A 12,742-nucleotide genomic window follows, 5' to 3' on the forward strand; every position below is an offset into this window, starting at 1 on the left:
GGGGTCTGAGAAGCTCTTTGCATGATGCGGGCAGGTAGTAGGGCAGCTGGTGTCCATCCACTCCTCTTCCCATCTGCGCCAAGGCTCCCCCTGCTTCTTGAGCCCTGAGAGACATGGCCAGCTGGGCGTCTCTGCAGGGACGTTCTGTGAACCCCTGCACGTCCCCCAAACGGAGCCCTGCATCCTCCTCATCAGATTGCCTTCCTGCTGTTGTCCTTGGTGAATGATGTCACCACTGTCTTCTCAGACAGACTTGTCACCTTAGTCATCTGTGACCATGCCTTCTCCTTGCCCAGGATTTCCATTGTGTCACCCAAGCCCTATTAAAACTACTTCTGAAAATGCTTGTAATGTAGCTAATGTAACATGAGCAAAGCTGAACACAAAATTATTTGGAGCATTTGGTCATCCATTATTTGTTCCGTGAACGTGTGAGTACCTACAACGGTCCAGGCATCATAGACCATGGTTAAGGAGAAAACCAAAGCATGTGTAGGAAAAAAGAATACAAGGAAATATGCCAACATGTTAAATATTGATTGTTAGTAAGCTGAGAAGATGGGGGCTTCATTGTGTCTCTTTCATATATATATATGAGTATATATCACACACATATATATGAAAGTATATACATATATATATACTTTGCATCATGGTTATGTATTTTTTATTATTAAGAAGGGTAAGTTTGGGGGCAGCCCCGGTGGCGCAGCGGTTTAGCACCGCCTGCAGCCCAGGGCGTGATCCTGGAGACCCTGGATCGAGTCCCACGTCAGGCTCTCTGTATGATGCCTGCTTCTCCCTCTGCCTCTGCCTCTCTCTCTCTCTGTCTCTATGAATAAATAAATAAAATCTTAAAAAAAAAAAGAGTAAGTTTTGCTCACAGAGATCTTCAGGAACTCTGAGTACTGCTCCATCACTTACACCTGAGTTCTTTCCCTCACCGTCTGATTTGTTGCCTGCCTTGTGCTCTGATCAGAGCACCCACACTGCTTTGCTGCACTATGCTTCCTTATATTAAATTACCTTTTGTTTCCTGATTATGAAATGAACATATCTCCATCATAAAAAAAATTAGGAAACCACTGGACAAATCCCAACTGGTCTCCCTGCTTCTACCCTTGTCCCCCTAGAGATCATGTCACTCTTCTGCTCAAAGCCCTGCATAGCTCCCCTCATCCTGAGTAACTACTGTCCATCCTTATCCTCTAGATGTTTGTCCTGCGTGTTTTGCCATTTCAGTCTTGCTGTTTCTTGAACCCTCCAGGCTTTCTCAGAGCCTTTGCACTATCTGTTTCCTCTGCTTGGAAGTCCTCCCAGATATACCCTTGGCTCAGACCCTCAGCTCTCTGGTTTTCTGTGAAACCTTCCCTGACCATTTATTTTATATGTCTACTTACCCTGCAACTCCCCATCCCTTGTCCTCTTGATTGCTCTCCATGATGCCTTCTATTGTCTAACATGCTGTATATCTTGCTTATTGTTATTTGTTGCTTATTTGCGGTCTGCCTTCTTTCATTAGAAGGTAGGATCCCTCTAACGAGTGCAGGATTGTGTCTGTTTTACCCTCTGCTGTACCCTTGATACTTAGAATAGTGCTTGACCTATTGTAGATAATCAATAAATATTTGTTGAATGAATACTTAATGTATATTTTTGTGTCCTGCTTTTTTGCTGCTTAACGTTGTAGAGTGAGGCAGTACCCTGTCACCCCACATGTTCTCAAAATATGATTTAAAGGCTATATATGATTTAATCACTTAGCATACCATAATTTATTTAACGATTTTCTTTTATTGGACATTTAAGTTATTTCGGGCTTTGGGCTATCATAAATAATGCTGTGATAAGCAGCACTGTACATAAATCTTTGCGTGCATTTTTGATTATTTCCTCAGGAATTACTGAGTTGAAAGATATGAATGTCAAGACTCTTGACAAATTGCCAAATTGCCCTCTAGACAGGACCTATTTGTGTAAAACACAAAGCTGATCATGCCGAAACCTTTGGCTGGTTCCCTTGGAAAAATGCAGTGGACGTTCCACCCAGTGCTGAGGACCTTCCTGCTCAGCTTTGCACTTTGTGGACCGTCCCCTACTCCTGCCTTGGAGCACAGTGGGCTGTGCCTCCCACCCCCATCCCAACTTCTGCTCTGCTCCTGTGGCACAGCGTCTGCCCCACCCCTCACTGCTTGCCAGAGTCCCACCACCTGAAACTGTTCTCCCTGACATCCATCCTGCCACGCTTACTCTCTTCGGCATGCCTGCCGTTTGTCAGTACCATCCTTATGACACTTTTATTACATCATGCATTAAATGTATTTGTGTTTCCTTGAGGGCAGAGATCAAGCCTTGCTTATCTTTCTGTGCATCTTTCTTGTTCACACTTTTTAGCTGAGAATAGCATGTCCTGAATAACTGGGTTCTAGTCAACCAAAGTAAGTGTGACATATGCTCACCTGTTTCCCTGGCAGCCCATCAAGTTCTTTTCCAAAAGTTCTAACGAGATCATTCCTTATTGCTTCAGAATGAGCCAGCATTTGTTGAGAGCCTACTATGTGCTAAGTCCTGTGATGGTGCATTAGGTCTTCCCAACGTTTCCAACTTTATCAAAATTAAAATAAAATAATTTAAGCACATTACACTGCAGGTATTTAAAATGTTCAAACCCATGAAACCATGACCTCATCAAGATGCAAAACATTTCCATCTCCCACAAAGTTTCTTCATGCTCCTTTGTAATCACTCCTTTTTTTCCAGCCCCCTGTCCCCAGACAACCAGTGATATGCTTTCCATCACTGATTTTATTTTCTAGGATCTTCTATGAATGGAATCATGTGGGACATACTCTTTTTGGTCTGGCTTTTTTCACTTGGCTTACTTGTTTTGAGATTCATTTGTGTTGTTTTGTGTGTGGTAGTTCATTCTTACTTTACGGCTGAGTAGTATATTCTCTTGTGTGGATATACCATAGTGTGTTTATCCATTCATGTGTTGATGGACATTTCAGTTGTTTCTGTTAGGGCTGTTGCAAATTAACATTCATCTTTGTGTGGCTTCTTATGTCATTTTATTCTCATGGAAACCCAGTGAGCTACATGGGTACATGCATTCCTTTTCTGCGGTTGGGTAACCAACACTCAGAGAGGTTAAGTCACTTTTCTAAAAGACACAGTACCAGGAAGTGACTGGGGTGGAATTTGAATTAGATCTCAAGGGCCCCAGAACTCCTGTGCCTCATAAACTGCAAGGTGCTAGACAAATGGGTGTCAACACCAAATAGAACATTCTTGTTAGAAAATTTGTTATCACCTAGAGGGACATAAGGATAGTCCTCTTCCATAGGGTTTTAGACACAGAAGATTTTTAAGTAACACTTGATAGGCTTATTTCTCATGGGGAAGTTGCTCATCTGACTTTAACAAATTATAAGTTGGGGAGAGGGTGTGGGCCTCTTCCACCTGGTGGCTTAGACAGGAAGGGGACATGTGCACTTTTACAAAAGTCAGAATCAGACTTGACACTGTTTTGTCTGTCCCTTACTTAGAGCTCTGAGCTACTGTGGATTATGTTGCAATAGGCAGCCTCACTTGTTGGGCTGACTGAGGTGAAAAGCAGCAGGATTCTCAAAGTGAAGCACATAAGCTGCTCAAAATATCAATTCTGAGTGATTTGATTGGGTTTCAAATTTTCAGTTAACTCTGGTCACCAAGGGATGAACCTGCCCTTTGATGGATTTCATCACAAATATAGGCCCATAAAGCACCACAATCTCTGCAAAATGGTGCCTCGTTATCCCTTTTATACATATGTTTTGCCAGCTTCTCTGTGCCAGGCCACTCTGATACCACTTGAAAGCTACCTGTATCATGAGAATTGGTTGTGTTTTAGACATGTCTGGTGTCAGGGACAGTTGGCATAGGGAGTGACCTGCATAGTGAGGTTAGTGCCCTGGGCTTGATTTTGCTTTTAAAACATCTAGTCCTGTGCTGTCCTGTACAGGAGCCACCAGCCATGTGGCCATTTAAATGTAATAATTAAAATTAAATAAAATTAAAAATTCAACTCCTCTGTCACACTAGCCACATTTCAAGTACTTAACAGCCACATGTCGGGGATCCCTGGGTGGCTCAGCAGTTTGGCGCCTGCCTTTGGCCCAGGGTGTGATCCTGGAGACTTGGGATCGAGTCCCACGTCAGGCTTCCTGCATGGAGCCTGCTTCTCCCTCTGCCCGTGTCTCTGCCTCTCTCTCTCTGTCTCTCATGAATGAATAAATAAAATCTTTTAAAAAACAACAACAACAACAAAAAAAAAAACAGCCACGAGTGGCTGGTGGCTGCCATATTGGACAGTGTAGATAGAAACATGTCCAACATCATGGTAAGTTCTATGGGGCCATACTGTTCTAGTCTGTTTTCAGGGGAGGATAACTTAGTTCCAGTCTGAATCTGCATCTCTATTTCAGACTAGTGAGCCATTTTTTTAAAAATTTTTATTTATTTATGATAGTCACAGAGAGAGAGAGAGGCAGAGACACAGGCAGAGGGAGAAGCAGGCTCCATGCACCGGGAGCCTGATGTGGGATTTGATCCCGGGTCTCCAGGATCGCGCCCTGGGCCAAAGGCAGGCGCCAAACCGCTGCGCCACCCAGGGATCCCTAGTGAGCCATTTTTATTATGAACATTTGCCCCTGGGTCCACTAGGGCCCATAAGATGACAGTTCATTGATTCCACAGATACTTAACGGTGACTGGAGGCCAGACGTTATGTCCTGAGGAAATATGGGTGAACCAGACAGGAGGTGTTCCCAGTTGCCTTAGTTAGCTCAGCTGCCCTAACAAAATACTCTGGCCTGGGTGGCTTAGACCACAGACATTTATATTCTCAGATCTGGAGGCTGAAAGACTGATATCCGAGGGCTGGCATGGCTGGGTCCTGGTGAGAGCCCTCTTCTTGGCTTGCAGCCTTCTAGCTGTGTCTTTACGTGGCTGAGAGAGGGACAGACAGCAAGCTCTGTCATATCTCTTCTTATAAGGACATGAATCCTATAAGATTAGAGCCCTACTCTTTTGACCTCATTTAACCTTAATTCCTTACTCCAAATAGTGGCACTGGGGTTGGGCTTTCGAAGGGACACATTCAGTCCATAGTGTCAGTCTAATCTACTAGTTCAGATTGATTCATATCTCTTATGGATGAAGAACCAGGCAATTTTAGGATTTGCTGCTAGCCCGTGTGATGGTGATACAGGAGACATGGTAACCCCAGTCTTGTTGGAAGGGTGTGTGTGTTGAGGAAGACTTGAGATCTGCAGGTGGATTTGGAGTTAGCTAAATTAGCAGAAGATTAAGGGTATAAGGAGATTATTTTTTCAGGCAAGGGGGACAACCTATGGGAGGGTCAGAACCTGGAGACAACATTGCATATATGGGAAGCTGTAGGCAGTTCACTTTGGTTAGAGTGTGACCTTTGGGAAAAGTAAGTGGAGGCCAGATGACTAAAGATCTTAGATCTTGGACTGAGGAGTCTAGCTTTCTCCAGAATGCTGGAGATTTTTAAGGTGGGGAGAGGGTGGATGACATGATCAGATTCACATTCTGGAAAGCCTGCTCTGGATTTATAATGAAGGAGAATAGAACGGGTAAAAGTGGGGAAGGAGAAACCATTTGGAGGCCACTGGAGTCATTTGGCAAGAGGTGAAAGTGGCCTCTGCTGAGGGAGTGGCAGTGGGGATAAGAGGAGTGGGTCGGAGAGTCAGGACAGATTAGGAAGTGGTCCCAAGGACTGACTGGCAGGTAAGGGAGAGTAGGTACTAGAGGAATGGATGGTGTGTAGGGCACCGGCCCAACTGGATGCTCAGATTCTGCTTTAAAGCATTTTCAAATAATATATTCACTCCAATATCCAAGTAGCCCTTGGAGTCAGAGAGAGAGAAGGCCGGCCTGCCAGCCTCCCTCCCTCCCTCCCTCCCTCCCTCCCTTCCTTCCTTCCTTCCGAAAATCACCTTGACAGGTAGTAAGTAGTAAGTGGTACCAGCACCCAGTGTTTTAACTCTCTTAACACAAGATTTTTTTTTTTTTTAGAATTTTATTTATTTATTCATGAGAGGCACACAGAGAGAGGCAGAGACATAGGCAAAGGGAGAAACAGGCTCTCTGTGTGGAGCTAGATGTGGGATTTGATTCCAGAACCCCAGGTTCACACCCTGAGCTGAAGGCAGATGCTCAACCACTGAGCCACCCAGGCATTCCTACTTTTGCTTCTTTCAGAATAACAGGAATGAGATCATATGGTGTATGGTCTTTTGTGTCATCTTTGACTTCTTTAACTTGTGACTTCTTTGACTCAGTGTAATGCTTTTATGATTCATCTGTGCTGTTGTATGTATCAGAGCTCATTCCCTTTTGTTTTTGTATAATATTCCATTGTTTGGATGTGCCATGATTGGTTTAAATCATTCTTTTGCACATTTGGGCTATTTCCACTTTGGGGCTATTATAAAAAACTGCTATGAGCGGTTCCTGGGTGGCTCAGTTGGTTAAGCCTCTGCCTTCAGCTCAGCTCGTGATCCTGGGGTCCTGGAATGGAGCCCTGTGTCAGGCTCCCTGCTCAGTGAGGAATCTGCTTCTCCCTTTCCTCCCTCTGCTTACTGCTCCACCTTCTTGTGCTCTCTCTCTTTCTGTTAAATAAATAAAATGTGTTTTTTTTAAATCTGCTATGAACATTTGTGAACAAGTCTTATGTGGACTTACGTTTTCATCTCAGTTGGGTAAAGAAGTAGGAGTGGAATTGCTGGATTGTTTGGTACATGCATATTTACCTTTATGTGGAACTGCCAGCTGTTTTCCAAGATAGTTGTACCATTGAACATTTTCAACAATGCATGAGAGTTAGTAGCTTCATTTTTTTCACATGTAATGATGAGAGCTACTGCTTATTCAGCACGTAGTGTTGTATTAATCAATTTTAAAAACTAACAACAATCTTAGAAGGGTAGCTAGCTAGTTACCTTAATGGTATAGAGGAATAAATTGAGATCTTGAGTTTCAAGGGGTTGTAAAATCCACTTATTCTAGGCCAGCAAGATGTTAGCTGTTTGTAGCACCATGAGGCCATCACTTTGGGCTCTCGTGGTTTCTGAATTTCCTGCACACTGGGGGGATTGAAGCGAAATTGGACTTCAACATGAAAAAGTTGAAAAGTCCCTCCCTGCTCCACTGCATATCTTCTTCAGGCTCATCTTCTGCTTCTTCTCTTAAATTCTTGCTAATAAAGAATTCCCATGACATGCATTACAATTTCTAAGATTAGTCCACATTGCCACAGTTTAAAAATTCCCATCTCTGTGGTTTTCCTGTCCAAAAGGTCTTGAAGAAGTGACCTTTGGGATTTTTTCTTTGACATTGTGCTGACCAGACTCATACTTGGATTTTGACTTCCAGCATTTTAGCCTTTCGGCTTGGTATGTAAATTTTGGGTAGTCATGATAATAACACAGGATGACATACATTATTCAAAACATGCAAATTGTTCATTGAGTCATTTTCAGGGTCCAGTTTTTATTTAACTTCCAGTCTGGGCAACCTTAGCCCTCACTGCAGCTGCAGAAGCAGCTAGTAATCTTTGTGTAAGTAGTCCTTTTAATCTTGCTCCACAACCAGGAAAAAGACTCATCTAAAAGGATGGATCATAATTTACATTAAGACCAAGAAACAAAGAGATTCAAGTGTTTTGGGGTTATTGGGTGCCTAATGGCTAGTTGTAAATCCTGGCATTGTTAGCCTGTCAGATTTCATGGGTCATGAAGGGAGGTGATAGCAAGGTCTAAGATGCCATCCAAAATAATGCTAACCTACACGGAAAGACTGTGAGCCTTTAGAACATATCATTTCCTTCAAGTCATAGTTCTCCAGTTTGAGGGTGAATCGGAATCACCTGGAGGGCCTTTAACCCAGAAACTCAGACCCTGGCCCCAGAGTTGCTGATTCATTAGGTCTGGGGCAAGGCTGGAGCACCTGCAGTCATAACATGTTCCCAGGTGATACTGATACGGCTGGTCTGGAATTCGTTTTTGGAGAACCTCCAAAGACCAGGTAGAGTACAAATTTCTTTTATCTGAGTGAAGAGGGCAGGAAAAAAAAAGGTTTGATTTTTTAAGCATAAAATAAACTCAATAAATCCTTATATACCTAACAATATATAATGACCTGCTCATAATTTATTGCCTTGAAATAGTTTATAATATATTTGGAAGGACAGGCCATACTCCTAAGATAAAAATAGTACCAGCTGACACAATAATTCTCAAACTTGCTTAAAAAGTTCCCATGCCCACCTGACATCCCAGACGAGTCCAGTCTTGGGGAAGGGACTCAGATATCAGCATTTTTTGAAACTACAGTTGATACCAGCATGTGGCTATGGTTGAGAATGAGTAAGTGGGCATTTGTAAAGTGCTAGGTGGTAGGTATAAGTGTGGGTACCCCAACTGGTTACCTTCAGTGGGTCACATGTGTTGAGATTTTATTTGAATCTCCTGCAGGTTGCTTCCAGGTCCTCAATGTCTAGTTTCTTTCCCAAGAGTGCTGAGTGATTGAGTGACATGCTGTCGGTTGGGAAGCCCTGGAATAAACAGTTCTCAAACTTTATAACAACACCAGAATCACGTGGTGAGCTTGTGGGGACACAGATTGCTGAGCCTCTACCTCTAGAATTTGTCCTTCTGGAGTTCTGGAGTGGGGCCCAAGAGTTTGCATTTCTAGCAAGTTCCCAGGTAATGCTTCTGCTTGCTTTTGCTCCCACTGGAATGACATTGAAAACTACGGGGTTAGGTCACAGGCCCCCCAGCAGCCAAAAACCTCCTTCTTACCCAAGTTCTCCGTATCTCAGTTGTAACTGAAACCCAGCCAACCCCAGTGGATTTCCCACCTCCTCAGGGTACTCTAAAGCCTTAAATGGTTATTCATCCCATCTGAAAAGCCAGTCCTTCTCAGACTGGCTCCCTTTTATCCATTCCTACCCTCATCTCCTGACAGTCGTTTATGAACCTACCTGCTGTTCCCACGGTGGTACCACACATTCCACCCCTCTGCCTCTCTGCGTCTACTGCTCCTCATATGGAGTGATGCCCCTTCACCACACTCCAAGTCTGGGTGCTCTTTCTTTTTCAAGGTCCATGGAAAGCTTCATCTCCTTCAGGCTCTCTTCCCTGAAAACCCAGCCCTAGGGGTGACCAGCCTCTGTGGAGGGGACAGTGGAGGACACAGGAGGGAAGGATTCGAGAATGAGAGGCTGCATCAGTGGGAATTAGTGTCTGCCAGGCAGTTGCTGGGCACTCTCCTGGAAGAGGAGTGAGAGGTGTGTTTAGGGAACAGTTTCTTCCTGGCCAACAGGTTTGTAGCCTGTGGTCTGGGGTCTGCAGAAAACTCTTTCTTGGCTCAGAGGCCTTAGTGAACCCTTCTCACTCACTCATCAAGACCCAGGGGCATACTCTGGCTTTCCAGTCAGAACTGTGGCTCTGGCCAACACACACCAGGCATATTGGGGACCCGAATATATCCCCAATATCTAGATAGACCTTTATTTTCAGTTATGCAGCTCATCACACTTAGCAGTAACCATGCCACCTTAGAAAGGTCTATAAGCTGTGGTTGGGCCCCACCAGTCACGTGGTTCAGCGTCTTCCTGGGCTCTTTTCTGGAAGGTTTTGCCTTAATTAGGCCTCCACTACCTCTGTTCTCAGCACTCCTTTTCTGTGCCTTTGCCTTGTCCTTGCCAGCCTAACCAGGCTCTGTACAAATGAGCTAGAATTGAAAATCTAGACCAAGTGTGAATGGAGAATGGATCAGGACATGGGCTAGAAGTGACACTTGGCTGCAGGGGACCAACAGATGTGAGTCCCCCTTTACAAGGATGTCTGACTCTGACTCAGGAAGGTAGGGAAGGAATGGAAAAGAATAGGGGGATGGGGGTGGTTATTTGCATTACAGGAGGATTCTTGGTTTAAAGTGGGTTTCATCATGGGGTTCCTTTAGATGGAGCCTCAAGTGCCCTCAAGTGTTTGTTTTGCCATCCTTAATGAGGTATTTATTACCTCTCTCTAAATATGATACCTGCAGCTTTTGAACATAACAAACTCATCTATAATATTTGCAGCTCTTCAGCAGAATTGAACATAAAGTCACTGATGTTGATGACATTTTTTTCTTTTTTGGGTGAAACAAACCAACCAATCAACCTTGAAACAAAATGTCAGAAGCCAAGAAGGAGGGGAGGAGGATGGATAGAAGGAAGGCCCAAAGCAGCCCTTGATGTTATAGAATAAGGCAGGAAATTCTCTGGTCTGAGTTGGGGATGTTGGCTTTTTACATCCCCTAAATCTTAAGCTCATCCCTGAGGGAGGTCCTCCTGCTGCAGACTGTAATCATAATGGCAGAAAGGCTGTTCTATGCCCGTATCTTATCATGGCTTGCTGAGGATCCCTGCAAATGAGATTGTGACAGGAGCAATGGGCTTGGATGATGACAGTAATAATAATAACATTATTATTATTGGTAACAATAGCAACAGTAATAACAGCTAATGAGCCATGCACTGTGCTCTGTGCAAATTAATCCCCTAGGATCCTGATTTTACAGATAATAAGTAAACAGGGCTCAGAGAGGTTACCCAAGTTGCCCGTGGTTGCACAGCAAATAGGTGATAGGGCTAAAATCAGAACTCAGACTTGCATTCTTCAACTCCTTTGCTTATAAGCAGTGTTGGCTCTACCATAGGTCTCTCTGGTATAGCTTTGAGGCTCGGTGGACTTCGACCTGTCATTTGAAGGCCCCACTATGCTGGCCCTCCCTTCAACTGAGCTCTGCTCTTGGGAGAACTTACCTATATGTTTTGGTAAATGAGGCAGTGAGGATGAAAACAGCAACTGGGCATTACACTGTACAGTTGCTGTGCAGCTTTGCATACTTGAGCTCAAGGGGTCCTTACAACTTGATAGATGATTTTTTATTGTTGAGATAGAGAGGCTCAGTCACAGAGTGGATGTGCGGGCCACAGCTTCACCTTCAGTTTTCTGACTCCACTTAGCCTGTTTCTTGCTGCTGCCCAGGACCCTCAGAGTCTGGGGCTTAGAAGCCATGAGAAGACCATACTGTCCATCATGGACTGGGAACTGTTTTCTTATTTGCCAAGATCATGAAAGTGGCTAATAACCCACTAGAGTATAATGTTGGCTTCCATGTGTTGCTGGTTTTAAAATAGGGTGCTTTGTTTGACCTTTAGCTCAGATTTGGAAGGCCAAGTCTGAACTCGGGTGTGTGGGATGGCTGCTGCTTAGTCCCATTTTTGTCAATATGCCAAGCCCAGAGGTTATCCTGTGCTGAATATAGACTCCTCCTTTGCTGAAAATAGTATGTGCAATAGGGTAGGGAAACATTTTTCTTTCCTAGAAAATCACTCCTTGCTGCTCTAGGTAGCATCGACTTCTGTGAAACCATCTGTTCCTCCCAGTATAATTTCCAGACTATTAGATTAAACAGTTTCTCCTGACCCACTTTCGGCTTCTGTTTTCTTTCACCATTCATTAATAAATTGTGTAGCAGAGTTTTCATGGAGAGCGTGTGTGTATATTTATTTAATTTCAGGTTGGGCAACAGCGATTGTTGAGTGCTATCAACTTATTTCCTACCCGTGTTTCATTTTTGTTTCAGTTTCTGTAATTGCTAAGAATTGGTTGCTTTTTTTTATTTTGTTTTGTTTTTAAGACTTATGAAAGGAAGTCAGTGGCATGAGTTATGGGTTGAGGTTCTGGTTGGGAGGTGTGCTAAAAACAGACCCTGTTTTTATACAGAAGATGCAGAGTGGTAAGGAAATCGGTTCCCATAAAACATGTCTTGCTGCAGATAAATATGCTTTTACAGAGTTTGTGGGGATTTTTAAAGATAAATGAGATAATATGGGTGACATGGCGTTAAGCTTTTCCGAGCAAAGCGACTCTATACATCTTCTATATTGTTGTTGCTTTTGATAATGCAAACAAGTCTATTAGTATTAATTTTATTGTTAAATATTCACTAATGGAGGTAATAAGATTAGATTTAAGAGGAAGGAAGGCATTCTTTGCATTCCTTTCCTAATGTAAAAATTCTTCTGCTCTTCTTCCAGCTACTCCGAAGCCAGACCAAGAAACAGCACTCAGTGTTGTGTGAGAATAGGCTCAGGTTTGGGTGTGAGTCCATATGTGCCTGTGCCTGTGTGCAAGCAGTAAATTTCAGCGATTTAAGGCTGCATTCAGTAAAATGATATTTCTTGGTGAGGACTGTTATCTGTCAAAGCAAAACCAAATTATTTTTCTGCAGAATTCATAAAAGCGGTGCTGTAGTGGGAATAATTTTTATCTAATTTGGTTAAAATGGAACAGAAAACAAGTTAATGTTCTATGTATGCTAGTAATTATTGTTACTAGCGATAGTGCTTCAAAGAATTTTTATAAAGAGGCTTTCTCCAACACTTTGACCAGATTTCACTGATGCTTCAAAGAGAGGAGGCTTGTTAAATTTTGCCTCAGAAATTTTTTTTTCAAAAGCAGTTCTGGTGTGGAAAGGCAGAGGATTCTGGCTTCAAGTTGCATGTCACTGTCATTATGTTTAGAAAGTAATTTCCTCAGTTCTGTGTTTTAGACATACCTGAAGCTGTTCTTTGTTTACAGGTCATCTGATAAATAAAAACTACGTAGGTGATGGG

General features: G+C 43.3%; 1 protein-coding gene across 4 annotated transcripts in view; it reads left to right on the plus strand.

Moving 5' to 3' along the window:
• The window catches only part of RFTN1 (raftlin, lipid raft linker 1), a 207,064-nt gene that overhangs the window by 19,282 nt on the left and 175,040 nt on the right, over positions 1–12,742 (plus strand). Inside the window, exon 1 of one of the 4 annotated variants that reach the window (XM_049099569.1) lies at positions 9,819–9,936. The exons of the other annotated variants lie outside the window; for them this stretch is intronic. Within the exon in view, the coding sequence (XP_048955526.1) occupies positions 9,834–9,936 (103 nt within the window). The 5' untranslated portion in view covers positions 9,819–9,833. Of the gene's footprint in view, positions 1–9,818; positions 9,937–12,742 lie in introns of those variants that run through there. 4 annotated transcript variants of the gene reach the window in all.

Source organism: Canis lupus, chromosome 23 (assembly GCF_003254725.2).
Source record: "Canis lupus dingo isolate Sandy chromosome 23, ASM325472v2, whole genome shotgun sequence".
Classification (NCBI taxonomy): domain Eukaryota; kingdom Metazoa; phylum Chordata; class Mammalia; order Carnivora; family Canidae; genus Canis; species Canis lupus.